Source organism: Struthio camelus, chromosome 3 (genome assembly GCF_040807025.1).
Source record: "Struthio camelus isolate bStrCam1 chromosome 3, bStrCam1.hap1, whole genome shotgun sequence".
NCBI classification, from domain to species: Eukaryota; Metazoa; Chordata; class Aves; order Struthioniformes; family Struthionidae; genus Struthio; species Struthio camelus.
This window is the reverse complement of record NC_090944.1, coordinates 73,572,063-73,599,754: the sequence shown is the minus strand read 5'-3', so window position 1 is coordinate 73,599,754 and position 27,692 is coordinate 73,572,063. Positions and strand designations below refer to the sequence as shown.

The 27,692-nt window shown below is 39.4% G+C and overlaps 1 protein-coding gene across 5 annotated transcripts in view; it reads right to left on the bottom strand.

Moving 5' to 3' along the window:
- Positions 1-27,692, bottom strand: part of PDE7B (phosphodiesterase 7B) — a 306,846-nt gene that overhangs the window by 186,327 nt on the left and 92,827 nt on the right. Inside the window, exons 1-3 of one of the 5 annotated variants that reach the window (XM_068938444.1) lie at positions 11,841-11,959; positions 9,236-9,327; positions 7,765-7,869 (exon numbers count right to left, since the gene is read on the bottom strand). In XM_068938444.1, the coding sequence (XP_068794545.1) occupies positions 7,765-7,869; positions 9,236-9,292 (162 nt within the window). In that variant the 5' untranslated portion in view covers positions 9,293-9,327; positions 11,841-11,959. Of the gene's footprint in view, positions 1-2,237; positions 2,353-2,478; positions 2,561-7,764; positions 7,870-9,235; positions 9,328-11,840; positions 11,960-27,692 lie in introns of those variants that run through there. The other 4 variants (XM_068938445.1, XM_009688863.2, XM_009688864.2 and 1 more) reach the window with 4 other exon arrangements.

The window sequence follows — 27,692 nt, the reverse complement described above, 5'->3', positions numbered from 1 at the left end:
ATATTTTACATACCAGGTTACAGAATTAAACATTTCACATACACTGGACTGGACTCAGAAGAGTATGCATTACTCTACTGGAATCACTAGAACTTCACTGGTGACAACTCTTGTCCACTGTATTCAAATACATTTGTAATGAACAGCCATTCATATAACATGAAACTTCCAATAGAAAATTCTTTTTTGAACAATGTGCCTGCAAATGTCAGTAGCTTTATCCACTGCTAAGGGATCAGCCTTAAATTTTATTTGACTTTTAAGCTGAACTGAGAATTTTCAGAGAATGTATTGTAGCTAAAGTAGAAGTTCAGTAGTAAAGCAGAAAAACAGACATTTCCTCAGCTGAAGTCCAGTTATCTTACTTAGTAATGCTCATAATAGTTGCTACAAAGTATGGATGCAGCAAAAGGTAGATTTCAGAGCTTAAAACCTAAGATTCATTAGAAAATAAGTTTATCAAAAGAAGTGAATAATTTACTTCTAGAAAATTATTACGACACCCAGTATCTTACAGATTGCCTTTTGGAAACTTGGATCACTTAATATAGCTGTATGATTGTCCCTTACAAAAGAGAATTCCTCTTATTCATATTTACTAATTTAATCCTCCAACAAATACCATATTAATCTTTCTAAACTTGGGCCTAGAGAAGCAGTGCTTGAGTTTTTGAAAACAGCTGGCAGTTCACATAAGACTTCTGGGAGGGCTGGGAGGATAGGATGGTGTGGAGGTTACAGAATCATAGTTCAACTAACAATATTTGACTTTGAGTTGTTGGATGACACAAAAAAAATTGATCCTTAAGTATCTCAAAAGAGATGTGGCACTACAGAGTTTATCTGTGACAACTGTCTTTGTTCTTGCATTCATCAGTGAAGACACAGCAAAGGAAATGGAGGATCTGCAGTTATGCATTTTCAATACACAAAGTCCTTGTTTTCCCACTAGGCACTGCAGAATAGCAATTGTCCATTCACAGCACATATCACATCCTCTGCATTTCAGAGCTAATATTTTTGCAGTCCTTAAGCCAGCACGTTTGAGCCTAGTAGAGTTAATTTTTGTAACCCTTTGAAGTGCACTGCATGAGGAAGGTTTGTTATATGAACTGATTTTTCAGGTATAATTTGTTCAGTTAAAACTAAAAGATTTTCAGATCATGGAGCTTTTATATATAGAGTATATTTACATCTAAAATAGAGCTATAAAAAGTCTCATTTCACAAACCGTGGAAAAAAAAGAAGATTGCTAGTCAGCGAGCATACCTGTATTTTAATCAAATTAACAGAAGAAATTGGCTATATTGACTGAAGTGCTTTTAGGATCACTCATACACACACATACATGAACTCTGACAAGTGGCTCCTCCTCTTGCATGTTAGAATCACACTCCTGAAAACGGTGTTAGTTTTATGCTAGCGGTTGCTTTCGTTTCCTGCAGCACACACTGTTCACTGTAATGCTGCAATACTCATTCAAGTCAGATCATTGACTAGCTGCTTGAATATGGATTGAACCTATATGCCATTAAACAGACATCAGGCTGCGTTACTTCAGCTTCCAAATAAATTTCCACTTTTCTCTGGTTAGGTAGCAAAAGCTGTCTGAAAACTGATGTTGATATAAGATGATCAGCTCCCTCCCCTCCCAATGAGGATCTGCTTGTAAGTTAAAGCACAGGCTTCTTTTTAATTGTAAACTTTTGAACCCAAACCAAGTAAAGCATCTTAAGCGTGCAGCAATAAAATGCTGTATATATATATACTCCTAAAAATGATGCTAATATTCTTTTCTGCTTGATGTATTTATTTCCAGCTCTTCCTCTCCTCTGCTCTAACTCTCAAACGAACTCAGGATAGGAATGAGTTTCTCCTTTCTTCCTCCCGTCATCTAAGGCAACCAAGTGCAAGGTCTCCTCTCCTGCCATTGAGCAGTAGGACAGCATAGAGAAAAAGCAATTACACTTTGCTCGGTGGGGTCAGAAAGGACTACAATAACAGATTCTTTCTGCAATCTCTTCTGCCATAAAATGGTTAAATCAGCATAAGTTAGAATGTTCATCTAGTTTGAATAAAAAGAAAAAGGGAGGAAATTCAAAAACCGGTTGCTGTAGTAACAATCACCAGTAAAAATCTTCTCCTCTAAATGATAGTATTATCTCCCTCTCCCCCTCGCAATTTTAGTTCCCCTTAAAAAATAATCATGCTGCCTCTTTTAGATTTGCTGTACATACCTCAACCATTAAACAAGACATTTAACCATAGTGGCAGTTCTGTGACCTTTGAATGCCGTGAAATCTCTAAGCGGTGCAGCTTGTTCATGAAGACTTGTACTGCAGAATCCAGTAACTGCATCCAGGATTAGGAATATAATTAAGTAACAGCAACCAAAAAAAAAAAAAAAAGAAAGAAAAGAAAGGAAAAAACAAGAAAAGAAAACCTCCCCAAGCCCCCCAGCCCAGCCAATAAAACCACCTTAAGAAGCAAAAAGAATCGGAAAGAGAGTGCACTTTTCTGCCAGTTAAAGGGCTGGGATAGAGCTGAGCTTGCTGCAGTCTGACTGACTGTGTTAGCAAGCAGAAGGCCGTGCACGGCTGGGAGGTGCTGTCAACTGCCACAGGCAAGGAAAAGCAGACCAATCGGCTTCGGCACTGTCAGCTCAGTGGAGTGAAGCCTTTTCTGTTTATGTTTCCTCGTTTCAAGAGTGACGTCAAAGGGTTTAGTTTTTCCTCTGCATGTGCTATTAATTTTAAACGACTACTATGGGAAGAATGTGGCAGTGATTTAGGCAGGCTACCCTACTCGAAAGAAACCAGAGCCATAATTTATCTGTCCTGGATTTAGCTTAGAAATATTTTATAATGAGAGGTACCAGAAAGATCCAAAATATCCACCCAAAATGGAGAAAGGCTGTATTTATGCATACATGCATTGAAGTGTTCTTAAATATACCTAAGCTATTTGCCAGTGAAAACTGTTATCTGCATGGGTCTATGGTGGAAAATTGGACCGGATTCTGCCCTTGCCCTGCTGTAAATCAGGAACTGCTTCTCTAAATTCTGTGGTGTCACACCAGTGTAGCCTGGCAAAAAGAGATCAGAGTGGTATTGCTGCATACATCCCTTTATCAGTCGGCCCTAGTTAGAATACAAATTAGCAAACTTCTGTCATTACCAGGTCAGAGGCACTGACGAGAGCTACTTCAGGTTGTGCTGCTCTAGGCAACCATCCATTGCACCAGCAAATCACAGCCCAGACAGCGCTCTAATAAGAGATCTGCTGTAAACCAGCTCACGGGGTTTTGTTTCGTACTGAAGTATACGGTTAAAAGCAGGAGACTATGTTAAACCTGGCTTCCTATATCACCACATCATTGCCAAGAGAGAAGCTACACAGCTCAGGTAGAAAGAAAAAAACAAGTAGCATCTATCAAGGTCAAACAGCACAGGCAACAGAGCCCACAACAACACGAGATAATTGATAGGAGATCAGTTGGTAACAACAACAGTTTAGCTATCTTCATCACTTTAGTTTTATTCATTTGTTGTTGTAGGATTACTTTCAAAAAGATTGGTTTATGAGGACAGTTCAGTCCTAAAAAGTCCTAACAGTCTCATATTTAATTTTAAAATAATTATAAGTGCTTCTGAAAATGAGAAGACTGACAGCTCTCGAGAAAGAAATCCTCCAGTGATCCATAGAGCAGGTACAAAAATAGTAGAAGTAGTAGGAGCTTCTCCATGACAATGCACTGATGGCTACCAACTGAAGCTATCAAAATGTGGTTCCAGAGAGGCCAAAATATTTAATGATTCTCTTCACTGAAAAGTCTGGCTGTGGTATCACTGCTAATGTAATCAGCTTTAGCAACAAATGTAAAGGGTTATGGTGATATAAATGCTGGAAAAATATATTTAAACGTATTAAATAAGTTAAAGATTTACAAACCAATTTGGGCTCATTAAATTCATCTGACTACTTAGAGAATTGTATAAAGCCATCTGAAATGTATAAATAGGAATATGATTTGTAATATACAGAAAATCATCATGTTCATCTTCACTCAGCATGGATGAGGGCTCAGCTGAGCACTGCACTTTGGGAATTTCACTTCAGGCACCACTTTTGGGAATGTCAGTTAAAAATGGTATGGTTCAACTGGAAAGGCTCCAATAAGAATGTTCAGAAGTCTGGAGTCTACAAGAAAGGCTGAGATTGATATTGTCTTGTCCAAAAAAGGAGAGATATAACTCTTACTTAAAGGCTACATTTATTCTAAAAAAGTACAGCACTAGAGTCTATTCTTTCACCTGGAGACATCACCCGGCCACACCTCGAAGCTCTTTTAAAGCCTTCATGACTGCATGGCTGCATCTGAACTACCTACTAAGTCCCAAACTGTGTCTGAGAATTGTTTAGGAGAATGCCTAAATTTTGCCAGGGCTCATTCTAGGAATATAACATTATAGATGATCAAGGGTCAGTGTTCAGGCCTACGTACTGGTATTGTTAAGTTTTCCAGTACAAATAGAGGTTATATGCAAACAGGACAGGAATAATTTTCTTACCATATTCATTGTGGTTAGAGTGAGTAAATTGCAGCAAAGCTAAGTTGGACACAGGAAAACCTAAAGGTAGGAGAGTGAAGTACTGAAATAGATAGGCTGTGATAGTCCACAGTGTCCTACTACTGGCTATTTTTAGAGGCAAGGTTAGGCAAACATCTTTCAAGAGCAGTTTATGTACAAGTGGTCCTACTTTGGGGTACAGAGGCAAGACTAGGGCATTTCTAAAGATCTACTCCAACCACATTTTTTTTCCATTGTCTACATTTTAGCATCAAACTAATACAACATTGTATTGCATAAATCAGGGTCCCGGTATGTTCAAATTCTGCACAAAGTCTTAGGAAGCTTCTTGTCATAGAGAAGCTAGAGGCTACTTCAGCCTCCAGGAATCATTTGGCCCTCTGACAAAAAAGCGGCCAGTGAGGTTACAAGGGTTTTTTGTAATGTAAATGCTTCTTGGGTGCTTATGCCCAAAGCATAAAAAAAAAGTTTCTACTTAGACAAAGATAATCTCACATGAATACAAGTACGTAAAGATGGGAAGCTGAATGCACAGCTGTGTAGAGTGTTGCAAGGAGGACCTTGGCTTTCTCAGCATAACTACATGCTTCTGAGATGAGACAGGAGAGAAGAAATGGGCTCCATCTCACAAAGAAAGGAAGAACTTTGGCATAGGTTTAGTAATCTAAGGAGGTGAGCACTAAACTGTTCTTACAGGGGCTGGTGACATGAATGTCCAAGTAAACATGACTCACAAGAGCCTGATCCAGAGCTGGAAAAGTGAAAAGGCTATGATTATTTAAAAAAGGTCATAGAGGAAGAAAGCAAGCCTACTAATGCTCAGTCTAGATGTCTCTATACAAATGCAAAACATTTGAAAAATAATAGAAGTTGGAAATCTTAATGCATGAACAAAATTACAACTTAACTGACATAATAGAAACTTGGTGGGGTACAGTTATGTGACAATATGACTGGAATATTAATACTAAAGAGTACAGTTTGCTCAGGAACAACAGGAGGGGAAAGGGTGAAGGAGGTTATTGCCGTGTCTCAGTCATATCTTCAGAATGCAGCGGGAGACAGATGTATTGAAAGTCTGAGTGATAATACAGGGCAGGGCAAGAATATGGGCATTGTTGAGAGACCTGCTAAAAATGCAGTAAAATCAAGTAGATAATGCTTTTTGTTAGCAATTGGCAGAATTCTCTGAAGCACAGGACTTGGCCATAATGGGAGATTTTAGTCATGCAGCTCTTGGCAAAATAGAAGAGCTGGGCATAGACACCTTAGTTCATTCTCTCTAGAATAAGTGTTAGAGTATATTTGGGAATCCCTAAAATTTATGAGCCTGACTTTTTGAGCAACCCTTCTTGTAACAAGTAATTCATTTGATTTCCTTTTACAGTCTTGGGTCAGCACTGGCGGCATTTTAATATTTGTCTACAGTGATTCTCCCATCTCAGTATAGACTGCACACCAAGAAATGCTATCTCCTACCATGGGATGGCATTCCTCTTCTAAAGTCTTCAACAGTCTATTAGATCTTTTCGTTGTGGTTCTCAGATAGGAACTTGGATATTAGAGAATCTGCTTAATGTACTTCCCCTGAAACGCACTCCTTATACCCTTGAAACCCAAAGAAAATGAATACATTTGAGTACCAGTAAAAATTATGTTTGCTCATGATGAAATGGCAGGCACTGTCTGCAGCAATGTGCGTGGACATAGTGTTAGATGCCTCCTACCTAAGACACCTTCTGCTTTCTTCCCCTTTCTCTAGTTCTACATTAGAAGTCTCTAGGCAGGACTCCAGCAAGGCACCACCTAGTGCTATTAATATTGCTGTCAATGACATCTGAGGCAGTAAAGTAGTTTGAAGGTGTGGCAATAAGAAAGAGTGGGAGAAGACGCGTCCTCAGTAACCTGCTGCCATGGCTGAGAGAGTCTGTGCCTGGCTCTCCTCTTCCACATCCCTCAGCTCCCCCTGTAATGATCTATTGCTCTGATTTGCAAGGTTGTAGGTGATAAAGCAGTTCCTAAAGGTACTATTACTTTTCCTTGGAGCCCTTAGTCAATGTAGACACGAACATGTTAGTCTGAGGACACTGGAGACACTGTGATCAAGCACGCCCTTTAAGTCTCTTGTATCTTTCTTTGTTGGGGGAACAACAAAGATGAAAAACTAGTGCAGTGGCACAGTCTTCTGTGCACATGAAAAAAAAGAAAGGAAAGGATGGACCACCATGGTGAAAGAAGCATAGGGTTACAGAAATTTATGCTTATTTCACCCCAGGAAGACAGATATACTACTCTTACAGTTAAGTTTATAGGTTACATTGGATATATTGTGGTTGGAAAACTTTTTAAGGCAGATTTCTCCATGCTGAATCATGTACATGGTGACAAGATATGGACATCACGTGCCTGTTTATTTACAAATTAATGTCCTCCACTAGCTTTTTAATCTTGTTACAGATGAAATGAATGGCTCCAAGCACCCTTGGCACACTTTCAATGTAATGGACTCCTTATGGCTATCTTCTTCACCTGGGATCTGGGGGATGTGCACCTGGGATGTGTGACATTTTCAGTGAATTTACACATAGCCTATGTGAACTATATGAATATACTGTAGGCTGATGATTAGCTGATCTCTCAGATGACCCAGGGCCTGGATGCAGCAGGCAGTATGACTCAGACCAGCATGGAGATAGGTATGGGCATGATCCCAGGTATGGTCATTCGTAATGAGGTGATCCTAAAATAAAAGATTGCTGGACACACAGACTGCTGATGTGACTGTAGGTCTCACTGATCTGACCCAAAAAGCTGTCATGTTGTTGCTTGGCTTAGACTGCTAGACTTAACTTTGTTTGACTAAGTGCTGTCGTGACAAGATGATGCCAGTCTTAAAAATGCTGCCTACAGCAAGGGAACACTCTCCAGCCCCCACAAACTCACCTGTGCATTATTCTTTATTCCTTTCTAGTGTCGATCCTACGTACCTATTGTCATATATCTTCCCAATATGATCTAGAAATTCAAGTGTTTCTGGTGAATAATTTTCCTCTAACTATCCCCCATGCCCTATCAGAGTTCCCAATGTCCTTTCTATTCAGCATACGTTCCAATTTGAAATGCTGAGTAAAAAAAAAACACATACCTTTCTGTCTTAATTTGTTTCTCTTACCCTTCTCTCTCCCTGGTTACGGCAAAACCAAGGATGGGTGCAACAGGGAAAGGTTCCTCTTTTACAACATTTATCAGAGATCAAATCCAGTTCAGGAACCTCAGTCTGGAAACAATTGTAGAAAGCAGTTGTGATATGAGGCCAGCTATAACAGGAGATTCCAAGATATTTTGGGCTGATCTCAAACATTTTCCCAGCAAGGCAGAGTGCAAGGGCATTTGGGCAGAGGGTCAGCACTCTGGCTGTGTGAACTGCCTCCTGTTTCACATGGCAGAAAGGGAAAACTAGGCATGAAAAGAGTTTTAGGTGTCTGTGCATAGGTAGTGTCAAGATGTAGGCAACTCTTAGACTGAAGGAAGAAGGAGATTTACACAATAGGTGAGGTAAGGAATGCTTTCTGGTTTAGGAGCATGAAATCTTCCTGAGTCCCAAAGTAACAATGGATGAACTACATAAGACTGCCTATGTATCACTGGTGACAGTTTTTCTATTAAGATCAGGGAAAGCACCTAGACAGAAGGCTGTTTGTGTAGCTTATAAAGATTTGCTAATTCATAGCACTTTACTGCTCTACAAAATCTATATTATCCGGTAAATTAAAATCTATTGAAAAGGAGTAGAGTTCCAGAGCTTTAACTTGGTTTGGTTTATAAGAGCACTCTGAGTTACATAATGTGACTAGATTTTTGGAAAACCTCTCCACTTACTTCTAGATACTTGTTCATAGATAATAGTGATGGAAATGTTCCCTAATAAAATGGAGTAATAGTAAGAGCATAGAAATAATTTCTCATCTACAGATTCAGTAGTTCGCATAAACATCATTGGATAAGCTCAATAAGCATCATATAGAATGATGAAAGCATCAAGAACAAAGTTTCAGGTGTCCAGTAACTTGGGGTACTGATTTGGAATACAATGTGGAGCTTGATTTTCAGCAGATGTGACTACCAAATTGCGTTAAAAAATAACTGAACGATCTCTCAAGATGTAGCCTCTCAAGAGACATAACCTCTCAGGACATAACATCTGAAGACATGAGAGCATTATAAGTTAATCTAAGGTTCAATCACTGTCTGATTTCTGTTTTACAAAATCTTATGTGAATTTCAAAGGGTGTCAGCTGGACTGCTTCAGAAAAGGGCCTCAACACAGCTGCCACTAATTTGCCCTCTGAGTTAGGCTTCCCGACCAGCAGTGCACGGAATGGTGGTAAATCCCAAAGTCAGAGTAGAGACAGATTGGCAGAAGGATAGTTTGTGAGGCTAAAGCAGATGCTGTATATAGATATGAAAGACTTCACCATCTTGAACTAACAAGCTGACATACAGTTCCCAGGCATTGAAAAGGAAGAGTGAGAAAACAATTTTGCAAATTACTCATTTTTTTTAAATGAGCAGAGCAGATGCAAAAACATTTGTCTGCTTCCTAATATGGCATTTGGTTTCAAAAAAAAAAAAAAAGTTCTTACCTGAAAGATGACAAACTTGCTCCTATTTTGGCCAATGGTGAGTACTTTTGGCGTCATTCTGATTGCTCATGGCTGTGTGGCACAAGCTCCCTCTAAAATAAGAACATATTCAGGGAAAATTCTCAGTTTTAAAAAGCAGCAAGATCACTTACCCAGAAATCTTTTTATTATCACTGTTGCTTATACAGCTGTGAATATTTCTCCAAATTCACCAATCACTAATTGGTGCAAGTGATTTTTTATTTATTTAAATAGCTTCTTTTCAGCCAGTGGATCCTTCTATGTGGTTCCTGGTGTTTAGGACAGTTTTAAAAAAAAGAAAAAAACAAAAGGCAATGTTATTCTGTGCCGCAAAGAAAGTTGAAATAGAAAAACACACCAGATGGAATTCTGCATCGAAGGGTTAAAAGCAATGTCAGAAACATTAATGTAACAACCCATGAAATTGTAAAAGTGTAGTAATACTATTGCAGGATGAAAAAAATTCTTGTTTGTTCAGTTAAGTGTCTTGCATCTTATATCCAGTAGGTAAGGAGAGGCAAGAAAAATAATGATATGGTCATTACCCTATTTTTTAATATTTAAAGTTTAGTAGTGTGTCATTGCTCTGCACACAGGTAAATGTTTTTTGAACAAATACTGAGCAAAAGAGTACACTATTATTAGGTTTTCATTCTCAACATAAACAAACCACAAAGAGCTTCTTTCTTGCTTTTTCTCTCTTTTTTTTTACTGCCTTCTATAACAATTTAAGTGCAGAAGGACTTGATTGTTTCTTAGCAAAATCTTTGAGCAAAAGCTGAAGTAAGATTGTAAAGAGTGGATTTTGTGGAGTGAAGTGAATTTTGATCATTTTTAACAATTTTACCATGTAGGCATTTTGCTGTGTTTTCCAGAATTTGAAGAATTTTTTTGCATTTCCATTTTATTGCTCTGAAATAGCTGTTGCTTGAAATTAAACTGAAGCCAACATTTTTACAAGAAGATTAGTTAATTTTCAAAATTTTTCTGGATTTCCTGTTAAAAAAGACAGATTTTATTTCAGTTAAATGATATTATTCAATTAACATGAAAGGGAATTTTAGCTAATCACAATATACTCTCTTACCCTGTTGAACTAAAATGCAGTTAGGTGAGCTAGCAGATGTAGGCCTTTAACACAAAAAATATTCTGAGACGTGCAAAAGAAAATTCATGAAAATCATATAATCTTTTTGCTCAACAACTACTACTTGCACACACTTGAAGATACGGCCAGGCAGCTGGATAGCTGTCCACCCCGTTATCTTCCTTCTCATCTCCTTGCTCCACAGCCCACATCACCTCTGTGTTTTGGGATTCCCATACAGTCTGCAAACATTGAACGGCCTCTCTTTTAACAACCTGATCATTCCACAAGATTGTATTGATTTCATGATATGTAGTGTCTTTAATAAACAGAACTGAGCACTAATCACTCCTGTTTTACGTACTTATCACAAAAGGTGAAAGAAGAGAAAGTGTACCATACGAACAACAACTGCCACGACCGAACCCCCTCATCATCATTTTGACTACGCAGAATGAATGTCTATCCCAACTCACTGAATTCTGCAAGCATTTCATCATCTTGTTTCACTATTTGAAACTAGCCAGTTTAGTGCTAAAAGTAGTATAGTCAGATGGAAGAGAAAAACACTCCAAAGCCAAGCAATAGGGACAAATTTTCTCTTACAGATGCATGAAAGAACCATATGTTCTTAGCAGATCTAAGATCTCAGTTTTAATGTCTTTAGAACTACCGGGTTTGAGTGAGTCCCACTTTTTCACAGAGTGTTTTCCCCATCTTGGTTAAATATTCTCAGTGCTGTGTTGCCTCAAATTCAAGCCAAAACACAACTTCTTTCTACAGAAGAGGAAGGACATCTTGGGGGTCACAAAATTCCATTTCCTTAGAATCTTCCACAAAAATATCCCCAAATACTCTTCCATCACGTACATGTAAAACAATCTGCAAAGTTAAAACATCTGTAGTAATATACAGTGAATAACATTTATGCAGTAATTGGTTGCTTGCTTTAAAGGAACCATAGTGATTTGTAGCGATTTTCTACGCAAACAGTGTGAACCTTTAAATGGATCATAATTATGAACTTTTTAAAAGAGGAACTTGAAACTGGTATGAAGCCACTCACTTGAATTGTACCTGCTACAATTTGCAGTGATACATTTATGGAGAACATATTCAGTGTTAGCAGTTCAGAGATACCTCACTCATTCTCAATCTTCACATTTTCTTTACAGAAATTCAGACTCTCAATAGCCAAAATAATTGTGTAAGACACAAGACAGCTACATGCTCAGCTCCTCTTGTGAAAGTAGACCCCTTGAGGAAAAATTACAGAATACAGTAATGTTTTGGAACAACTTGCTGCGGCAACATTGAAGGAAAGCAGACCACTGATATTCTATCAGCTGCTCTCCTCCTTTTTCTGTCCTCTGATCCCAAGCATCCTTGATCCATGTCTTCACAGAGCTTAACCAAGACCAAAGCTTCCCCATGGCATTGCAAACAACAGATTAAGTTGGATGAAGGAAGTAATTTTTCCCTTAGCTCCTCACCTACCGTCTGGAGGCTGCCTCCGAGGTGCTTTTCTGGAACTGCTTCACGTGTAATTCAGTTGTTCTTGTTGTGAGAACAGCAACCTCCAGGAGAAGCATCTGCTTCAGCAGTCTGACTTCACCTATTCCAGGCATCAATACGTTATTGTGACTTAAAACTCAGCATCTATAAGAACCTAAATTACTGGAAATTGTGGGGAAAATGATGGGGAAGAAGAGATCCCTCTTTTACTGTACTTTCTCATATCATGTCATATCAGCTGTTCTGTCACAAAAAGTTAATCTGGTAAGCTACCAAAGGAATCAGTATTATCCAGTATTATCTTCTTAAAGGTATCTCTCTTGCTGATGATCACAATGTAACAACTTTGGTAGCATCCTCCAGCTTGTGTTCCAGAATTAATTGGAACAGCAATGCTGTTTTGACCAGCTATTGAGTTTTCCTCTTATCAAGTTTTTCCCTTTCATCTCTTTTAATGATACAATACCATCCCATATTATGAGCTCTTGACGGCAAGATAATTTTCACATACTTATGTTAATTAAAATTCAACAAAGCAAGACAGCTAAGATTACATTTCTCAATCCCTTAATTTTAAGGGATTAATAAATTGATTTCTCAGATCATTTCTGATGGTAATCTGTCCCAAAGCTACTAGCACGTCAATAGCACTGTCTTATGATGGAATCAATGTGAGAAATGTTGTAGTTCTAAGAAATCTAACATGAGGCCTGAAATGTCCCATATAGCCTATCACAGACTCCCTATGAATAGGGATAAAGGGTTTGTCACATCTTTGAAACTTTTGAATATAGTCTAGAAGGCATTTATGATTCTATTATGAACAATATAGCAAGCTGCATAACACCTAATTTAAAATGTTAGGACTTTAGGTGAAAACTGCACATACAATTGCATATAGGAATACTCGTTTTAACGTGTCAATGACCTTTTATTGGCACAGATTAGCTTAGTTAATGCTTATATGTTATGTTATACATATATCCCACACTTGCAAGCACAAATTTAAATGATGACTTGAAAAGGTTTTTTCCTTTCCTGTAGAATGCTATAGATCTTAGAACTCAGTTTTTCCATTTTTTTCATGTAGAAACGTTATCAGTGCATAATTCTAGTACGATGTTTGAAAAGTAAACCCCAGTAATTTAAAAGCACTATATAACATTAGATGTAAGAAATAATAATATACTTTCTTCAGGACTAGGTATATGTGGTGTATTAAGTTTTCAGGATGAGCCTCTGATGTCACAAGTATGGTCCCAAACAGGGTAGAATAACAAGTCGTACAGGAACACATTGTATCTGTAATATGAATATTTCTGTTAACTAACATTAGAGGCATTTCTTAGTGCACCAATAAGTACAAACTTACCACGGCATCTCACCACTTAACTACACCACACATAGTACACAGCAACCAAGGCCCACTAGATTTTGGAATAAAGGGCTCTGCTTTGGAAAGATTTGGGCTGAATTTTTAATGGCATCAAATAGGATCTCAATTAATGCTCCCTGTTCTGCATCTCACCCATCCTCCTTCTGCACATACATTCCTATGAGTAGAATTCTAGCCCTGTGACCTCTGCAGATCCAGCCCACAAACCAGATGCAACATGGTAGGTATCCCTGCTTTACACTCTTAAAATACAAGATCCCTCTTCCAGTCCCTTGGTATGCCAGAATACATGCAGTACTACTCTTTGATTTCTGTCTTTCATTTTGCCTGTTGCTAAAATTTCATCTTTGGAGTCACGAGATTTGCTTAACACATAAGAAAATACTGTTCTGATTACTATCTAGGAGTAATTATTAGAAATCAATGTCAAGCCAAGCTAGGGGGATCCATCTCCTGAAGATCAATAAATACATACTAAAAGAGTAGCTAAATAAAGTCTATTTGAAGTAATTTCAACTCTATATAATTGTCAGATATGGCTACACGTTTTTAGAGTTCGGTTCACATCTGAGACTCCAAGCGTAGCTTGGAGAAGCTTATTGTGTAGCTAACAGAAAATGTGGAATCAAAACGCTAGGAACTGAAGCTGTCATGCCTAAAGAACCCGAGCCATTAGAACTCAAGCGCAATTGCTCTTTATCAAGATAGCTAAGTGATATTTTTATTTGATGACTAAGATCACTCTGTACAGTGAAACAAACCAATCTCTAGTAAGGGCAAAACCGACGTAAATGGAAACTGCTAAAAACAAAAATGAACAGCAAAGAGTAAATTTTAGTAAGATCTAGCACTAAGGAAAACAGATACATATTTTTTCATGGTTCTAAAGCTTTCCTGTGTGGCTAGCTTTTAATCTTAAAAGGCAAAATGTCTCACCCGTGAGATACGTGATCAGGCTAAACATGACCCAGCTTGAGGGCAGAAGCAAGCACATGGCCTGTACTGACCCACAGAAAGAGATGAGCTCAGTGATGCTCAGAGATTAACTCGGCTACACAATAAGGATCAAGAGAGATTTGATAGCCAATGCATTGTCAAAATAACAGCTTCATTACAGACCTCTCTCCTATACAGAGATAATATGATCAGGGTTCTGAAATACACTTTGGTCTAATCATCCAGAGGATTGTGCTGTAAGCAAAGGATACCCTTGTTTTTTGCTAAAAGTACACTGATTGACATTTTGAAAGCAAACTTAATGTGAACTGTACAGGTACTCTTCACTGAATTGTGTTAGGTTATGTGACAAAAAGCTTGTCTCCACAAGCACAAAGGAGCACAGAGATAATGGCAGGCGGGGGAACCTGAAAAATGGCCTGACCAACTACACCCAGGCCCATCACAGGAAAAGGCTCAGCCCATCAAGGACTCATCTCCACAAGCACAGATGATCACAGAGGCACAACAGCAGGTGTGAGACCCTGAATCATCTACTTGGAGGACAGACACCTCCTCCTTGGGCTGTCCTGGGACAGCATCAGCCCCGTGGGCCAGGTGTGAAACCCAGCAAGATAAGTCAATGGCGGGGTGGCTCTCCAGAGTACCGTTTTAACTGATGGGAGTTACTACCTAGGGGGCATCGGTCACGTTGCGGGATGCAGGTAAGAGCATTTTGGGATTGCACAAGGCTTATTATGGGATGTCTAGGAGAGGAATCAAAGGTGGAGAAAGGGACAATTTGGGAAGGAAAAATGTAGGAAACTAGAAGGATAAGAGGTTAAAAAGTGAGACCATGGGTTCTGGCATCAGCTGAGACCTGTTTGTTATCTGTGCCTCCAGTGTGTGCGTGGTGTGCGTGGTGTGTGTGTGTGTGTGTGTGTGTGTGTGTGTGTCTCTCTCTGTCTGTCTGTATGTTTGTCTGTCTGTCTCTAGAGGTGAGGCACCTGAAAGAGTGAGGATCCAGGACCAACTACTGGATAAACTGCATGTCCAAGGCCAGCTGCTGGAGGGATCACTCTGTATGGGGTGTGTGTGTGTGTGTGTTTACACATGTATGAGTGTAACCAACAACTGGAGTGGCACTGTGGGCCTCAGGGACCAGCAACTGGGGACACTGAGGATCCAGGGGCAGCTACTGCGTGGGCTGTGTCTAAGCCCAGCTGCTGGAGGGATCCACTTCATACATATATGTATATATGGCCCAAAACTAGACCTTCCTCCTGATAAGCCAGAGAGTGGAACAGGATGAGGCTGCTGGTGCTGTTCGTGCTTGTGTGAGTGCTGAGTGTGTCTGTCTGTGTTGATCCATGTGGCAAGCCGTGCATATATGTATATAATGTTGTATATGTGTGTTGGTGCAGGTGCCTAATGGGAATACATTCTCAGCCCTGCAACTGGTTGGACCTGGGGACATGGAGCTATGGCAGCCTCACCCCATGGGGCTACCAGGTTCTGCCCCCTTACCTAAAAAATTGAAGTTCCACCTCTCCTTGTGACTGGAAGTTGCTTCGCAGGTCTGTCACCTCAGATTGTCTTCTTTATGCTGCTCTGCCTTTAAAAAGTACTTCTACTTGCCATTTTCTCATGGCAATCACATATGCCTCTGGTTGATTCCTTAACATAAACAGAGAATTTTTTTTTCCTTAGACTTCCCTACCAGCACACAAAATCCTCTCTTGACTGCATCGCTATACACTTGCAAACACACCAATACATACATTCATGTATTTCTTCCTCTTTATCAAAACGACAGTACTCTCCAATATAAAATCCAAACGGTGTTTATTTATTCGAAAGAGAGGACAATATGTCAGGCAAGGACAAAAGTACCTATTACTTCTTATATGGACTAGTCACCCTGTGGAAGCATTGTTTTATGAAAGTTTCCTGGTATAGTTTCCAATCAGTTACAGCATCCTGTCTCTGGAATTTCAAGGTCAGAGTAGGATAGAATAATTTCTTAAGTAGTCAATACACATTTAATTAGAATTAGTTCAAAATTGAACCTCCATTAAAAGTATTTGACAATGACTGAAAGAGCAATTCTTTAAAAGTTCCTGTTGTACTTTGTCCAACAATATATCTTTACTTGCACCTTCTGTTTTCACTGCTTTCTTGCTTAGATTCATAATTACCAGATAAACATTGATAAGGGAAATGAGGAATTATGATTATTATCTGAGCTAGAGTTAAGGAACAGAACTGGCACTGGGAGAAACACGGACACTAGAGATGAGAGTTGAGGACAAACTGGGTTGATGTAAAAATACCCAGAAATTAGACTCAGGGCCTTAAGTTTTACTCACAACCTGAAGCACAGTTAAAAAAAAAAAAAAGGACATTTTATGTCTATTATTGGTTGGGACTGAAAAGTTATGAGAAAGATTTTCCACTGTGATTGGGGGCGGAAGCACTTTAAATCTCCTGAGAAAGCATCTTCTGCCTAAACACGAAAAGCCCAGGAGATTTGCCGTGCTGAACTTGATGCGGCATTATAAATAATGAGCATATATCCAAGAAACAATTCTGAATTATGAGCTTTGTTGCATGTTGTTCATCTCTACTCCATTAAAGAGTTGTAGGAGCAGAAGAACCTGTCAAAGGTATGCCACCGTTCCTGTATCAGAAGGTATGATAGTGTATCTTGCTTGAACTTTTTAGTTGCATCATGTACAGTGAGTCTCTTATATAGTTGCAGTTCTAAAAGAAGTATCTTTGTTTATTGTAGTAAGTGGAGAAAGAGAAGGAGCAAGAAGAGTGATCACCAGGCAGAGGAGGAGAAATTCAACCTGTGTGCTGGATTCAGCCTTGTACTTAAATCTGTCCTTTCCATGACAGTAGGAAGATACCATCTTGTCTGCTCACCATGCTGCTCTTCTCCCACTCCTACCAGATGTATCTATTCATATAACTGCTTGGTGCTCTCTCAGGAAGCTGTGGTGCTTTCCCAGGCTTCCCACAAACTGTAGAGCCACTGGTGGGAATTCTCCCAAACCTTCTGGTGACCTACTGATCACACTTTTCCATATCACTCTGTAAGGGCCTTTTAACCTCCAGAAGTCTATAGGGAAGGAATATGGGGAGAAAGGAATTCTAGGACAAATAACAAAATACGGTGGGAAGAGTTGGACAGTCAGGTCTCCCTGATTTCCATAGAGATCTGGGTTTAGAGCTGTCCTCCACTACCTGAAATACAAATAGTTCCTGGAGGTCTCTCAAGAACCAGAGGCAGAGTTTTCCAAATCATCAAATTGGCAGACGGTATCTGCTGTCTCCTCAGATAGAGATATAATGTTTTCTGGTTCTCCTTGCCTCCCAATACAGAGAAAAGAGGAACTTACAAGTCCTCCATAGTTTCGGGAGGGAATGCAATGATGTGTGTCCACATTGACTCTGCCCAAGTTTTGTGCTGCTGATGAATGAGGCAGCTTACACATGAGAATCACAGAAAAGTGTCCAGGTAGAAAAGACCTATATGGAAAGTCCAAGTGGGACTTTCTGCTATGGCAAGTCATAAAGCCACTTAGGATCTTTGAACAGCACCTTAGAGCGATTCTTGGAGACAGTGGCTGAGCTGTGAATGACAGCGCTAGCTACAGCTTGGCAGGAGAGCTGCTGTCTTCCACAGAGGCGGGACTCAGGTGGCAGCTGGTCATGAGGAATCCATGGCTCCTGTCAAGTTCTTGCAGACAACGTCTCTACGTTGCTGGAGACAACTGCTTTCCAGAAAGAACTGCTGGACTCAGCAATAGCTATACTGTGTGTGTATGAGTAATGACAAAAGGCTGGAACTGAAACATCATTTTTTGTCTGTCTAAAAAGTACAATAACCACCGAAAAACCATTTTAAAACAAAAATATTTGGGACCATCAGTGCTAGCAAAAACATGAGATTGCTGTCTCAAAAAGAGGGCTACATTTTTCATCTGTATTTTCTCAGGACCTACTAACATAAAAACATGGCCCGTGACTCACAGAACAACAACAATAACAAGCAAACATTTCTACTTGAACTTCTCCTACTTCTAACAGGATGAGGATTCCTTCCATAATTAGTAGGTAGAAAGCATTTGAAAGTGAAGTGCCATTTGAAAGGCATGCACATTCAACACTGCTAATTGCTTTGCTGTTGAATCTTTTACTGGATATAACTATTAAGCAAAGCATGGGTTTTCATGAGATAAGTGACAGCAAGGAAAAGAGAAAATCCTCACGTATCAGCTGGACTAATGTTTTCAAACCACTCTGTAAGTAAGATACACCTCACTGTTTGACTAACGTGCTCACTGCAGGAGGTCACTTCCAGCAAGTCAGCTGTAAGTTCATTCAGAACCACTGTAGCAAATCACTCATTTATTAGGAGATGTGTGCAAGCATTGCTCTGGAAGAGAGGAAGTATTTAAATTTCTGCTGGTATAACATATGTTTTATAAATCTGAAACTCACCGGAGTGGATATTGCTCTGGAAAAATAGAACAGGATGATGATGATGATGAGAATTACTAAAGGTACTCATTGCAGTACAGAAGACAGGATATGAGACACTGACTCCTCTTGGCTGAAGACCGAGATACAAAAAGAGACAGGGGAGAAAAAGTTAAGAGGGAATACAAAGGAAGGAAATATGAGACAGAGTTAAAAAGAAGGCAAATCCATGCCATTTCAGTCAAAATTGTTTTCAATAAGAGCCACCAGAAAGATATTTCAGATCAATTGCTTTCCATTTTGCGGGAATTGAAAGAATTTCTGCATGAAGTTTGTAAAGAACCTTACAATCATTTGGTTTTAGAGTAAACCACTGATGTCTGAGATCAACTACATTGGACTTGAGCATGAACAAGAAGACAGAAGGGGAAACTGAAATAAACAAAATGAACTAAACAGATCTGATTTTGTCATGGAAAATCCCTCTGAATGAATATTCGCAATATTTCTCTCAGTCCTTGCAGGGACTTTGCAGCAGTCTGGCTATAAATGAGTCTGCACTGCACGTTTTTTGCAGGAATCTTGTTGAAGTTCTCTGGTGGGACCTTACTCAGTCCTCTGAGGCTCAGTTCTTTTCTTTTGCCAGTACTCCCAAACAGGTCTGAAGCCCTCCTTCTCTAACTTCTCAACAGTTTCTAATCAGCAGAACACAGCAAAAGCTCAGTACAGTTGAGACTTAATGTACCAACATTCTCCTCAACTCACCTACTACTGCATCGAGCGGAAAACTCCCGGAGATGCCAGGAAAGGCATCTATCTAGAAACTTCTAGAAAGAGTGGATATGTATTTTGATATATATATCAAAATATATATCACAGAATCACAGAATCACAGAATCACAGAATCGTTTAGGTTGGAAGGGACCTCTGGAGATCATCTAGTCCAACCTCCCTGCTCAAGCAGGGTCACCTAGAGCATATTGCCCAGGATCACATCCAGACGGGTTTTGAATATCTCCAGCGAAGGAGACTCCACCACCTCTCTGGGCAACCTGTTCCAATGCTCTGTCACCCTCACAGTGAAGAATTTTTTCCTCAGGTTCAGATGGAACTTCCTGTGGTTCAGTTTCTGCCCATTGCCTCTTGTCCTGTTGCTGGGCACCACGGAGAAGAGGCTGGCCTCATCCTCTTGACACTCCCCCTTCAGATACTTGTACACGTTGATGAGATCCCCTCTCAATCTTCTCTTCTCCAGGCTGAACAGGCCCAGCTCTTGCAGTCTTTCTTCAGAGGAGAGGTGCTCCAGCCCTCTAATCATCTTGGTAGCCCTCCGCTGGACTCCCTCCAGGAGTGCCATGTCTCTCTTGTACTGGGGAGCCCAGAACTGGACACAGTACTCCAGGTGAGGCCTCACCAGGGCTGAATAGAGGGGCAGGATCACCTCCCTCCACCTGCTGCCAACACTCTCCCTAATACACCCCAGGATACCATGGGCCTTCTTGGCCACAAGGGCACACTGCTGGCTCATGTTTAACTTGTTGTCCACCAGCACTCCCAGGTCCTTCTCGGCAGAGCTACTTTCCAGCAGGTCAACCCCCAGCCTGGACTGGTGCATGGGATTATTCCTGCCTAGGTGCAGGACCTTGCACTTGCCTTTGTTGAACTTCAGGAGGTTCCTCTCCGCCCACCTCTCCAGCCTGTCCAGGACCCTCTGAATGGCAGCACAGTCTTCTGGTGTGTTAGCCTCTCCCCCCAGTTTAGTATCATCAGCAAACTTGCTGAGGGTGCGCTCTGTCCCTTCCTCCAGGTCATTGATGAATACATTGAACAAGACTGGACCCAGGACTGACCCCTGGGGGACACCACTAGCCACAGGCCTCCAACTTGACTCTGCGCCATTCACCACAACCCTCTGAGCTCGGCCATCCAGCCAGTTCTCAAGCCACCTCACCGTCCACTCATCTAGCCCACACTTCCTGAGCTTACCTAGGAGGATGTGATGGGAGACAGTGTCAAAAGCCTTGCTGAAGTCCAGAAAGACAACATCCACTGCTCTGCCCTCATCTACCCAGCCAGTCATTCTGTCATAGAAGGCTATCAGATTGGTCAAGCATGATTTCCCTTTGGTGAATCCATGCTGACTACTCCTGATCACCTTCTTGTCCTCCACATGCTTAGTGATGACCTTCAAGAGGAGCTGTTCCATCACCTTTCCAGGGATGGAGGTGAGGCTGACAGGCCTGTAGTTTCCTGGCTCCTCCTTCTTGCCCTTTTTGAAGACTGGCGTGACATTGGCTTTCTTCCAGTCCTCAGGCACCTCTCCTGATCTCCAGGACCTTTCAAAGATGATGGAGAGTGGCCTAGCAATAACATCCGCCAGCTCTCTCAGCACTCGCGGATGCATCCCATCGGGGCCCATGGATTTGTGGATGTCAAGTTTGGACAAAAGATCTCTAACCTGATCCTCCTCCACCAAGGGAGAGTCTTCCTTTCTCCAGACTTCCTCTCTTTTCTCCAAGGTCTGGAATTCCTCAGGACTGGCCTTAGCAGTGAAGACGGAAGCAAAGAAGGCATTCAGCAACTCTGCCTTCTCTGTATCCTTTGTCACCAGGGCACCCGCCCCATTCAGCAGCGGGCCCACGTTTTCCCTAATATCAAATATATATATCAAATATATATATCAAATCAATATATCAATCAATATATATCAATATCAATATATATATCAATCAAATATATATATCAAATACATACATACACACACACACACACACACACACACACACACACACACACACGCACACACACATCAAATCCCTGCCCTTAAAATAGTATTCACTAATGCCTGGCAACAAAACATTTGTATGTAGCAAGTATTTGCTGCTGGCATATCTATTAGAGAAACTTTCTAGAGGTTTTCTCTTCATGGAATGCTGTTTCCTTACCTGAGTTATAGGCGCAAAAAGAGGCTTGGGGGGGGGCTTGGGGGTAATGTCATGACTTAATAGGTAATATCTCAAATATGAAGTTACAGGCATGATTTTTATTTCACATGTTCAATTCAGTTCAGTCTCAGGAAAATAAAAAGCAACAGATAATTTTTTGAGTTTTACAGTTAGATTTTTGTTAGAACATGTCTCTTCAGGCTGAATTCTACACTGTAAATTAGTCTTGAACTATAATTATTTTGTTTAATGTTACTCTGTAAAGATTTGATTGACTGATCCAGCCTTCCTCTTAGTTAAGTGACAAGTGAAAGAAATAGTGATATTCTTTCAGAGTCAAAAGGTATCAAACTAACTATAGTTTAGTTAGATGTAAAGCTAGAGCTTGAGATTACATGCAGAAGCTAGGCAAAGAGTGTGTGTGGGAGTTACCATGAGGCTCTAATAATCCCTTAGTGTAAGAACATGACTTGGGGAACTAATGGTCCAGAAATAGAGAGAATATTCATGCATCCATATAGAAATGATTATACTCTCATTGTCTTCAATTGGAGCACTAAGCTCTCTTCAAATAGAGGTAATTTTCTGTCAGTTTTGTTGTGGTAATATCAATTCCTTTTAACTGTGTGCATCCAACAAATTACTTGTAGATGGTCTCTACCATCCTGCATACTAGTGCTTACTGCACTGCCTACCACATGTTCCTTTTTCTTCGTAACTCATCAACAGACCATTCCTGGAGAAAACCTTCTGAAGAAACAGTGTCCAAATTAACTCTGTGTATACTTTATATCTGTATCAGTTGAAAAAAAGATACTACTATGCAATTGATCAATAATGCATATTAGAAACACTGAAAATTTCACAAGATTTCTGCTTTACCTATCCATAAATGCACTCTAAAAATAAACTGATGATATAGCTTCAATAGAAATTCCCATACAGTGTATTTCCGATGCTCTGTTTCAATTGATTCTCAACATATACTATTTCCCTTAAAACACCAGGAGTTAGTAATCTGTTAGTATTGTTTTCCACAGCAGGAAACATCTGATCTGCTGTAATTAGGCAAGGCTGCAATACATGCCATCACTTAGCAAGCTGAACAGCAATTGACTTTCATGATTGTCTGCCAATCTTCAGGCTTTAAAAGGAAGCTAGCATCATTTCTTTTGACGTAATTTCTGTACAGTAAATAGGGCACTTGTGCAAATTTGATGGGCTTCATTAAAGCCTGCAGAGCAAGAGAAAAGGAAAAGATAGTGCAGTGTAATGGAGTGTAGCCTTGGGACGTTGTATTCTGTGACAGTAGAGAGTTGCCAGGGGAAACTGCAAGATGCAGATTCCAAACATGTTTTGTAAGGCAAGAAAAAATGATACTGAAATGGTGTTTTTTCTCTCGCTTTCTTTTCTGTGTGACTGGAGTATGTTCACTGTACTCATATAAAGGGGTTATTTTGCCTTATATATTGTTATATCTTGAGAAATTGTCTAGTTTTAAAACAAGTTTTGTGTGAACACTTAGCAGAAGTTTGTTAGCGCCAAGCTAGTGCATGGATCTGCCTGAGAGTAGTTTAATTTTTAAATGCAATGTAGTCAACTTCATGGGAGCAGTGACTCACACTTGGCTGTCTCTAGACAGAGTAGGAAGAGGAGTACAGTCAACCAACCTTTCTTCCTGTTACTTTTTTTTTTTTTGGACACTCGCTGATTGATCAACTCTTTTTCTCCAAGAAAAGCAATCAAATTTCTGAAATGGACTTGCTAATATACACCCTAAACTCCATTTTTTACCATGTACTCCACCAAGGAAAGTATTTTAAAGCTAACTAGAAACAGATCTATTCTCATTGTGCTGTGTACCCAGATCAGGCACCATTACAAAAAAACGTACACATCATGTATCAGGAACACAGCTGAAAGCTATATGTAGATCAGTCACCAAGGCCTGATAATATTTACAACTTTTCTTCTTGTTCCCTCTTTATGAAGAATCTGACTAAATAGTCCTAATAACTGCACATGTGCAAACCAAATCTCTCCCTCACGCAGGTGAACAAAGCACAGAGAGCGCAGGGCACTCTTTTCTTTCCTCCGGTAAAACTTATAGCTGGGTCGGCCATCATGGCAGTTTGTGATATTATCTGAACATAAAATACGCTTTCTGTGAGCATCCTGAGAGGTGCTAGTTGTTTTCACAGATGTAGCAGTGAAGCAGGAAGACCACAGCCAAGAACTGAAAGCATGTTTTTTCTAATGATTCAGTGGAAAGCTTGCGTCCCTTTGCACGTAACACTCCCTGTGAACGTAATGCCACCCACTTCATACACTGGAGAGGGCAGGCTGGGATTGCCCAAGTGCTGGCCAGTGGCTAATAAGCACAAATAAGCCACATCTTTAGTAAAACTCCCCCCCCACTAAAAAATCCAAACCCAAAACCTAAAAAACCCACACACTCCCCTCAAGGCAAAGCAAACAAATCCTTCCATTTATATTTAACGCATTGGATGCCTCAACATACAGCAACCACTCCTGGATCTCCAAAACGAAGCCTGGAGTTTTTTAAGCAAGTGTTTTTAATTTAGAGTTGCATTTCTGACTGTTCCCATAGCATCAGAGGAGTCCTTCCCTGTAATTAGCAACTCTCAGCACAGCTCTTAGAATATAGCTGAAAACTTTGTGTTTTTATCCCGTCTCTGAGGAAAATCAGGAGGGAAATTCTTCGTTTCTTTATCTCACAGCCTAAGCAATATAGTCAGCCTGCGATTCACCAGGATGTGGTTCCTGATGACGAGACGTGCTCTTATGTATAAATTAGACTTATCATATGAGCTGAGCTTTACAATGAAAAATAATGAGTTAATCCATTTTCATTAAATCAGCAAAGCTCCTACTGAAAAACAGCTAGTATGTTAGAGAGAGAACTACAAAAAGAATGGATTCTTAATGCCAAGAGTGCCAGATTCAACCAGGTTTTAGAAAGAAAGCCAGTTCAGCTAGGAAGTCATGGATGTTCGTAGATCATCCCTAACTTTGAAGTGCTCTGCGGTGTTTTGACTACACTGTTCCTGTTTTAAATTCCTGATTTTTAGTGTTTTTATGCATTTTTCTCCAGTGCACATCATACCTAACTTTTATGCAGTGCCTTTCTTCCAAGCTTTTCAGAAAGTCTTGTATCTAAACAACATCTTTGTTACTATCTTTCTCTTTTACAGACTTGGAAAGCAGTACACTGGTACAGTGATTTAGCAAAGATGGTGAACAAGGTGCGACATGAGATGAGTGTTCCGTCCATGAAATTACATTATTTGCAATGCACAGACACAAAGCATTATGTTGCAAAGAGACACCAAAATCAGAAATGAATATATGTAAGAAAAAACAATACAAACCCAAAAGGTAATTATTAAAAAAACAGACAGTCTTAGATTGTCTTGTTATTGTGCACCACACAAAGGCTTTCAGCCTTTAACTGAAATAAAAAGTTGACAAACTGAAAAGAATTCAGAAGAGTTCTACAAGAACTATTTCAAGTCTGAAAAATACGGCTTAAAAAGTCCAGTCTTTCCTTGGATAAACTAATTAGATTAAGATGTGTTTTTTCCCTTGGTAAGTACCTTCACAGGAGAGAGATTTGTTAAACTAGAAGCCTGACACGCTTCAGGGACAATGAAATTCGGTTATTATCTGGATTAATCTTCCAAACTAGATATGGGATAGATAGTTAGGTAGGAACATGTAAGATTTTCTATTACCTGAAGTCTTCAATCAGATATTGGATGCATTTCTCAAAGAACTACTATAGGTCAAAAAGAAGTGATGGAAAAGTGGTGCTTGAGGTTCTGTTGCCTCGTTATGCAGGAGTTTTTAACAGCTCATGAGTGTGGTGCTAAAATGTAGCTCTGTCATGGAAAAACCATCTCTATGTTCAATATTTGCATGACTGCATGCTGGTTTGAGATTAAGACCACTAGGTTACTTGCACGCTTATAGAGTGAACAAGGCCAGGGACCAGTCCCTGGTGCAGGTAGCACAGCATAGCTTCTGCCAACATGACTAAACATATTTTTTCCCCTCCTAAATCCCCAAACTTATTTTTTTGTACTTATGTTGCACGAAAAAAAAGCTGTGGCATGTGCTGTCAACTGAACTTTGTCTATGTATTGCCTACGAAAGCAATAGCTATCGTGGGTCAAATCATACTAGGGTGTATGCGATCTGTTAAACAGTAAAAGTGTTTCTGGTCTTGTGCCCTTCTAGCATCAAGATATGATGATTTTAGCTTAGGTTTAATAGAAGATTTAGAATAGTCTATGCCATTCTGTGTATCATGCCTGTCTTTGACTTTTTTTACTTTGTCATTCTGCAAGTCTCACTTGGGAAGACCTTTTAACTGTGAAAGTAGTGTTTGATCATATATTGGCCTTTATATGACACCACACCAACACCAAACTGTGATCTCAGGAAGCAAATATTTATTGACCTCTTTAGAGTTTAATAATCTAACATGTGTCCACTAACATCTGCTTCCAAAAACTCTGTTCAAATGGGATCTCTAAGTATATCCATCTATGGACAGAACTGAAGGGCAAGGAACTGTACTTTTAAGTCTATTTTGGCATGAATACAGGAAATACTTTTGAAATGCTTCTGGGACAGGAAAGCTACCAAGGCTATAGATGATCTTCTTAGAGTGCTCACAGAAGATGAAGCCATGGTAAAAAAAAAAAAAAAAGGAAATTTTTACCTCTGGGTTCATTGTGGAGGAACTTGAAGAGGTTCCCATATAGGAGGACTTCTTTATGGCAGATACATCAGACTATCTGACTCAAATTAAAAAGTCAGTAAATAAGGTTACAGAACAAATTATTAATGTTCATTAAGTCTCCCATTTGCATATTAAATGTAACAAAATGTGTCATCTTAAATTACGCTAGAATTTTTTGTTTTGTCTTGTTTTGTGCACTGTAGTCAATTGTCAAACATCTGGAAATTCACAATGCAGGAAGAACTGCACTCTCAATTCTGAATTCAACCTAGACATGATTTGGTGCTCTGTGAATCAATTAACTAAATGGAATATAAATAGGTTACTTGGCATGGAGACTGAGAGTACCCTGTTATTCTGGGGAGTGAGAGCAATACAAAACTGTTTATAGCAAAGAACATGCAACAAATTGTGCTGGTACTGCTTTATATGGCTTAATCCATTTTTAAATTATACTAATCTGCTAATTTGCTAAAAATCTAATGTTTCAAAAATGATTTCTTTAGACTGATTTTATCTGATACTTTTGTTTAGTTACTAAGTTTCTAGTTATCTTGCACAGCTCTTTGTTTTGAATATTTCTACTCAGATGCTAACATTCCAGACATGGTCACATAAGGGAAATTATTAATAAAGGCTACTTTCTGACTTCATAAAACCATTTCTCTGCCTAAGTCCTCCCTCATACCTACCATCATATCATAATACTAGATTTTGCAGTCTTCTAGAGGAAAATCAAATTCTACAATTATTGTTTCTTTTAAAAAGATGCAAGTTCCAGAAACTTCAGGACATCAGACGCTTGATAACACCTTATCAAACAAAAAGCCTACATTGTTCTCCTTAATATCCAGTGTCCTTAAATTTCTTATGGACAAAAGATAGATTTTTCTCCCATTATTTAGTACTGTAAACAAACTGTGAACAGTGAAATTAAGGTTAAAATATTTTGTCACTACATATTGTGTTCATTGTTTCAAGAGACATACTGCTATACGTAATAGCTCTAATGTATCATTCCATACCACGTACATTATTTCAAGCAAATATTTAGGTTTTAACCTAACTTTATGAGCTACATGCTTATCTTAAAAAAATTTGCACCACAAAAGCAAGTGTTTCATCAAAGCTGACTGCCTAATCATCGATAATGGTTATGACCACAGACTCCCAACAATAATATTATGCTACTCTATTTTTAAAGAAAAAAAAACCCTCACTTTATATTAGCTTGAAATGTGTTCCAATCAATTATTTTAGAATAATTCTATTTAATTTTAAACATTGTTATTTCAATAGGA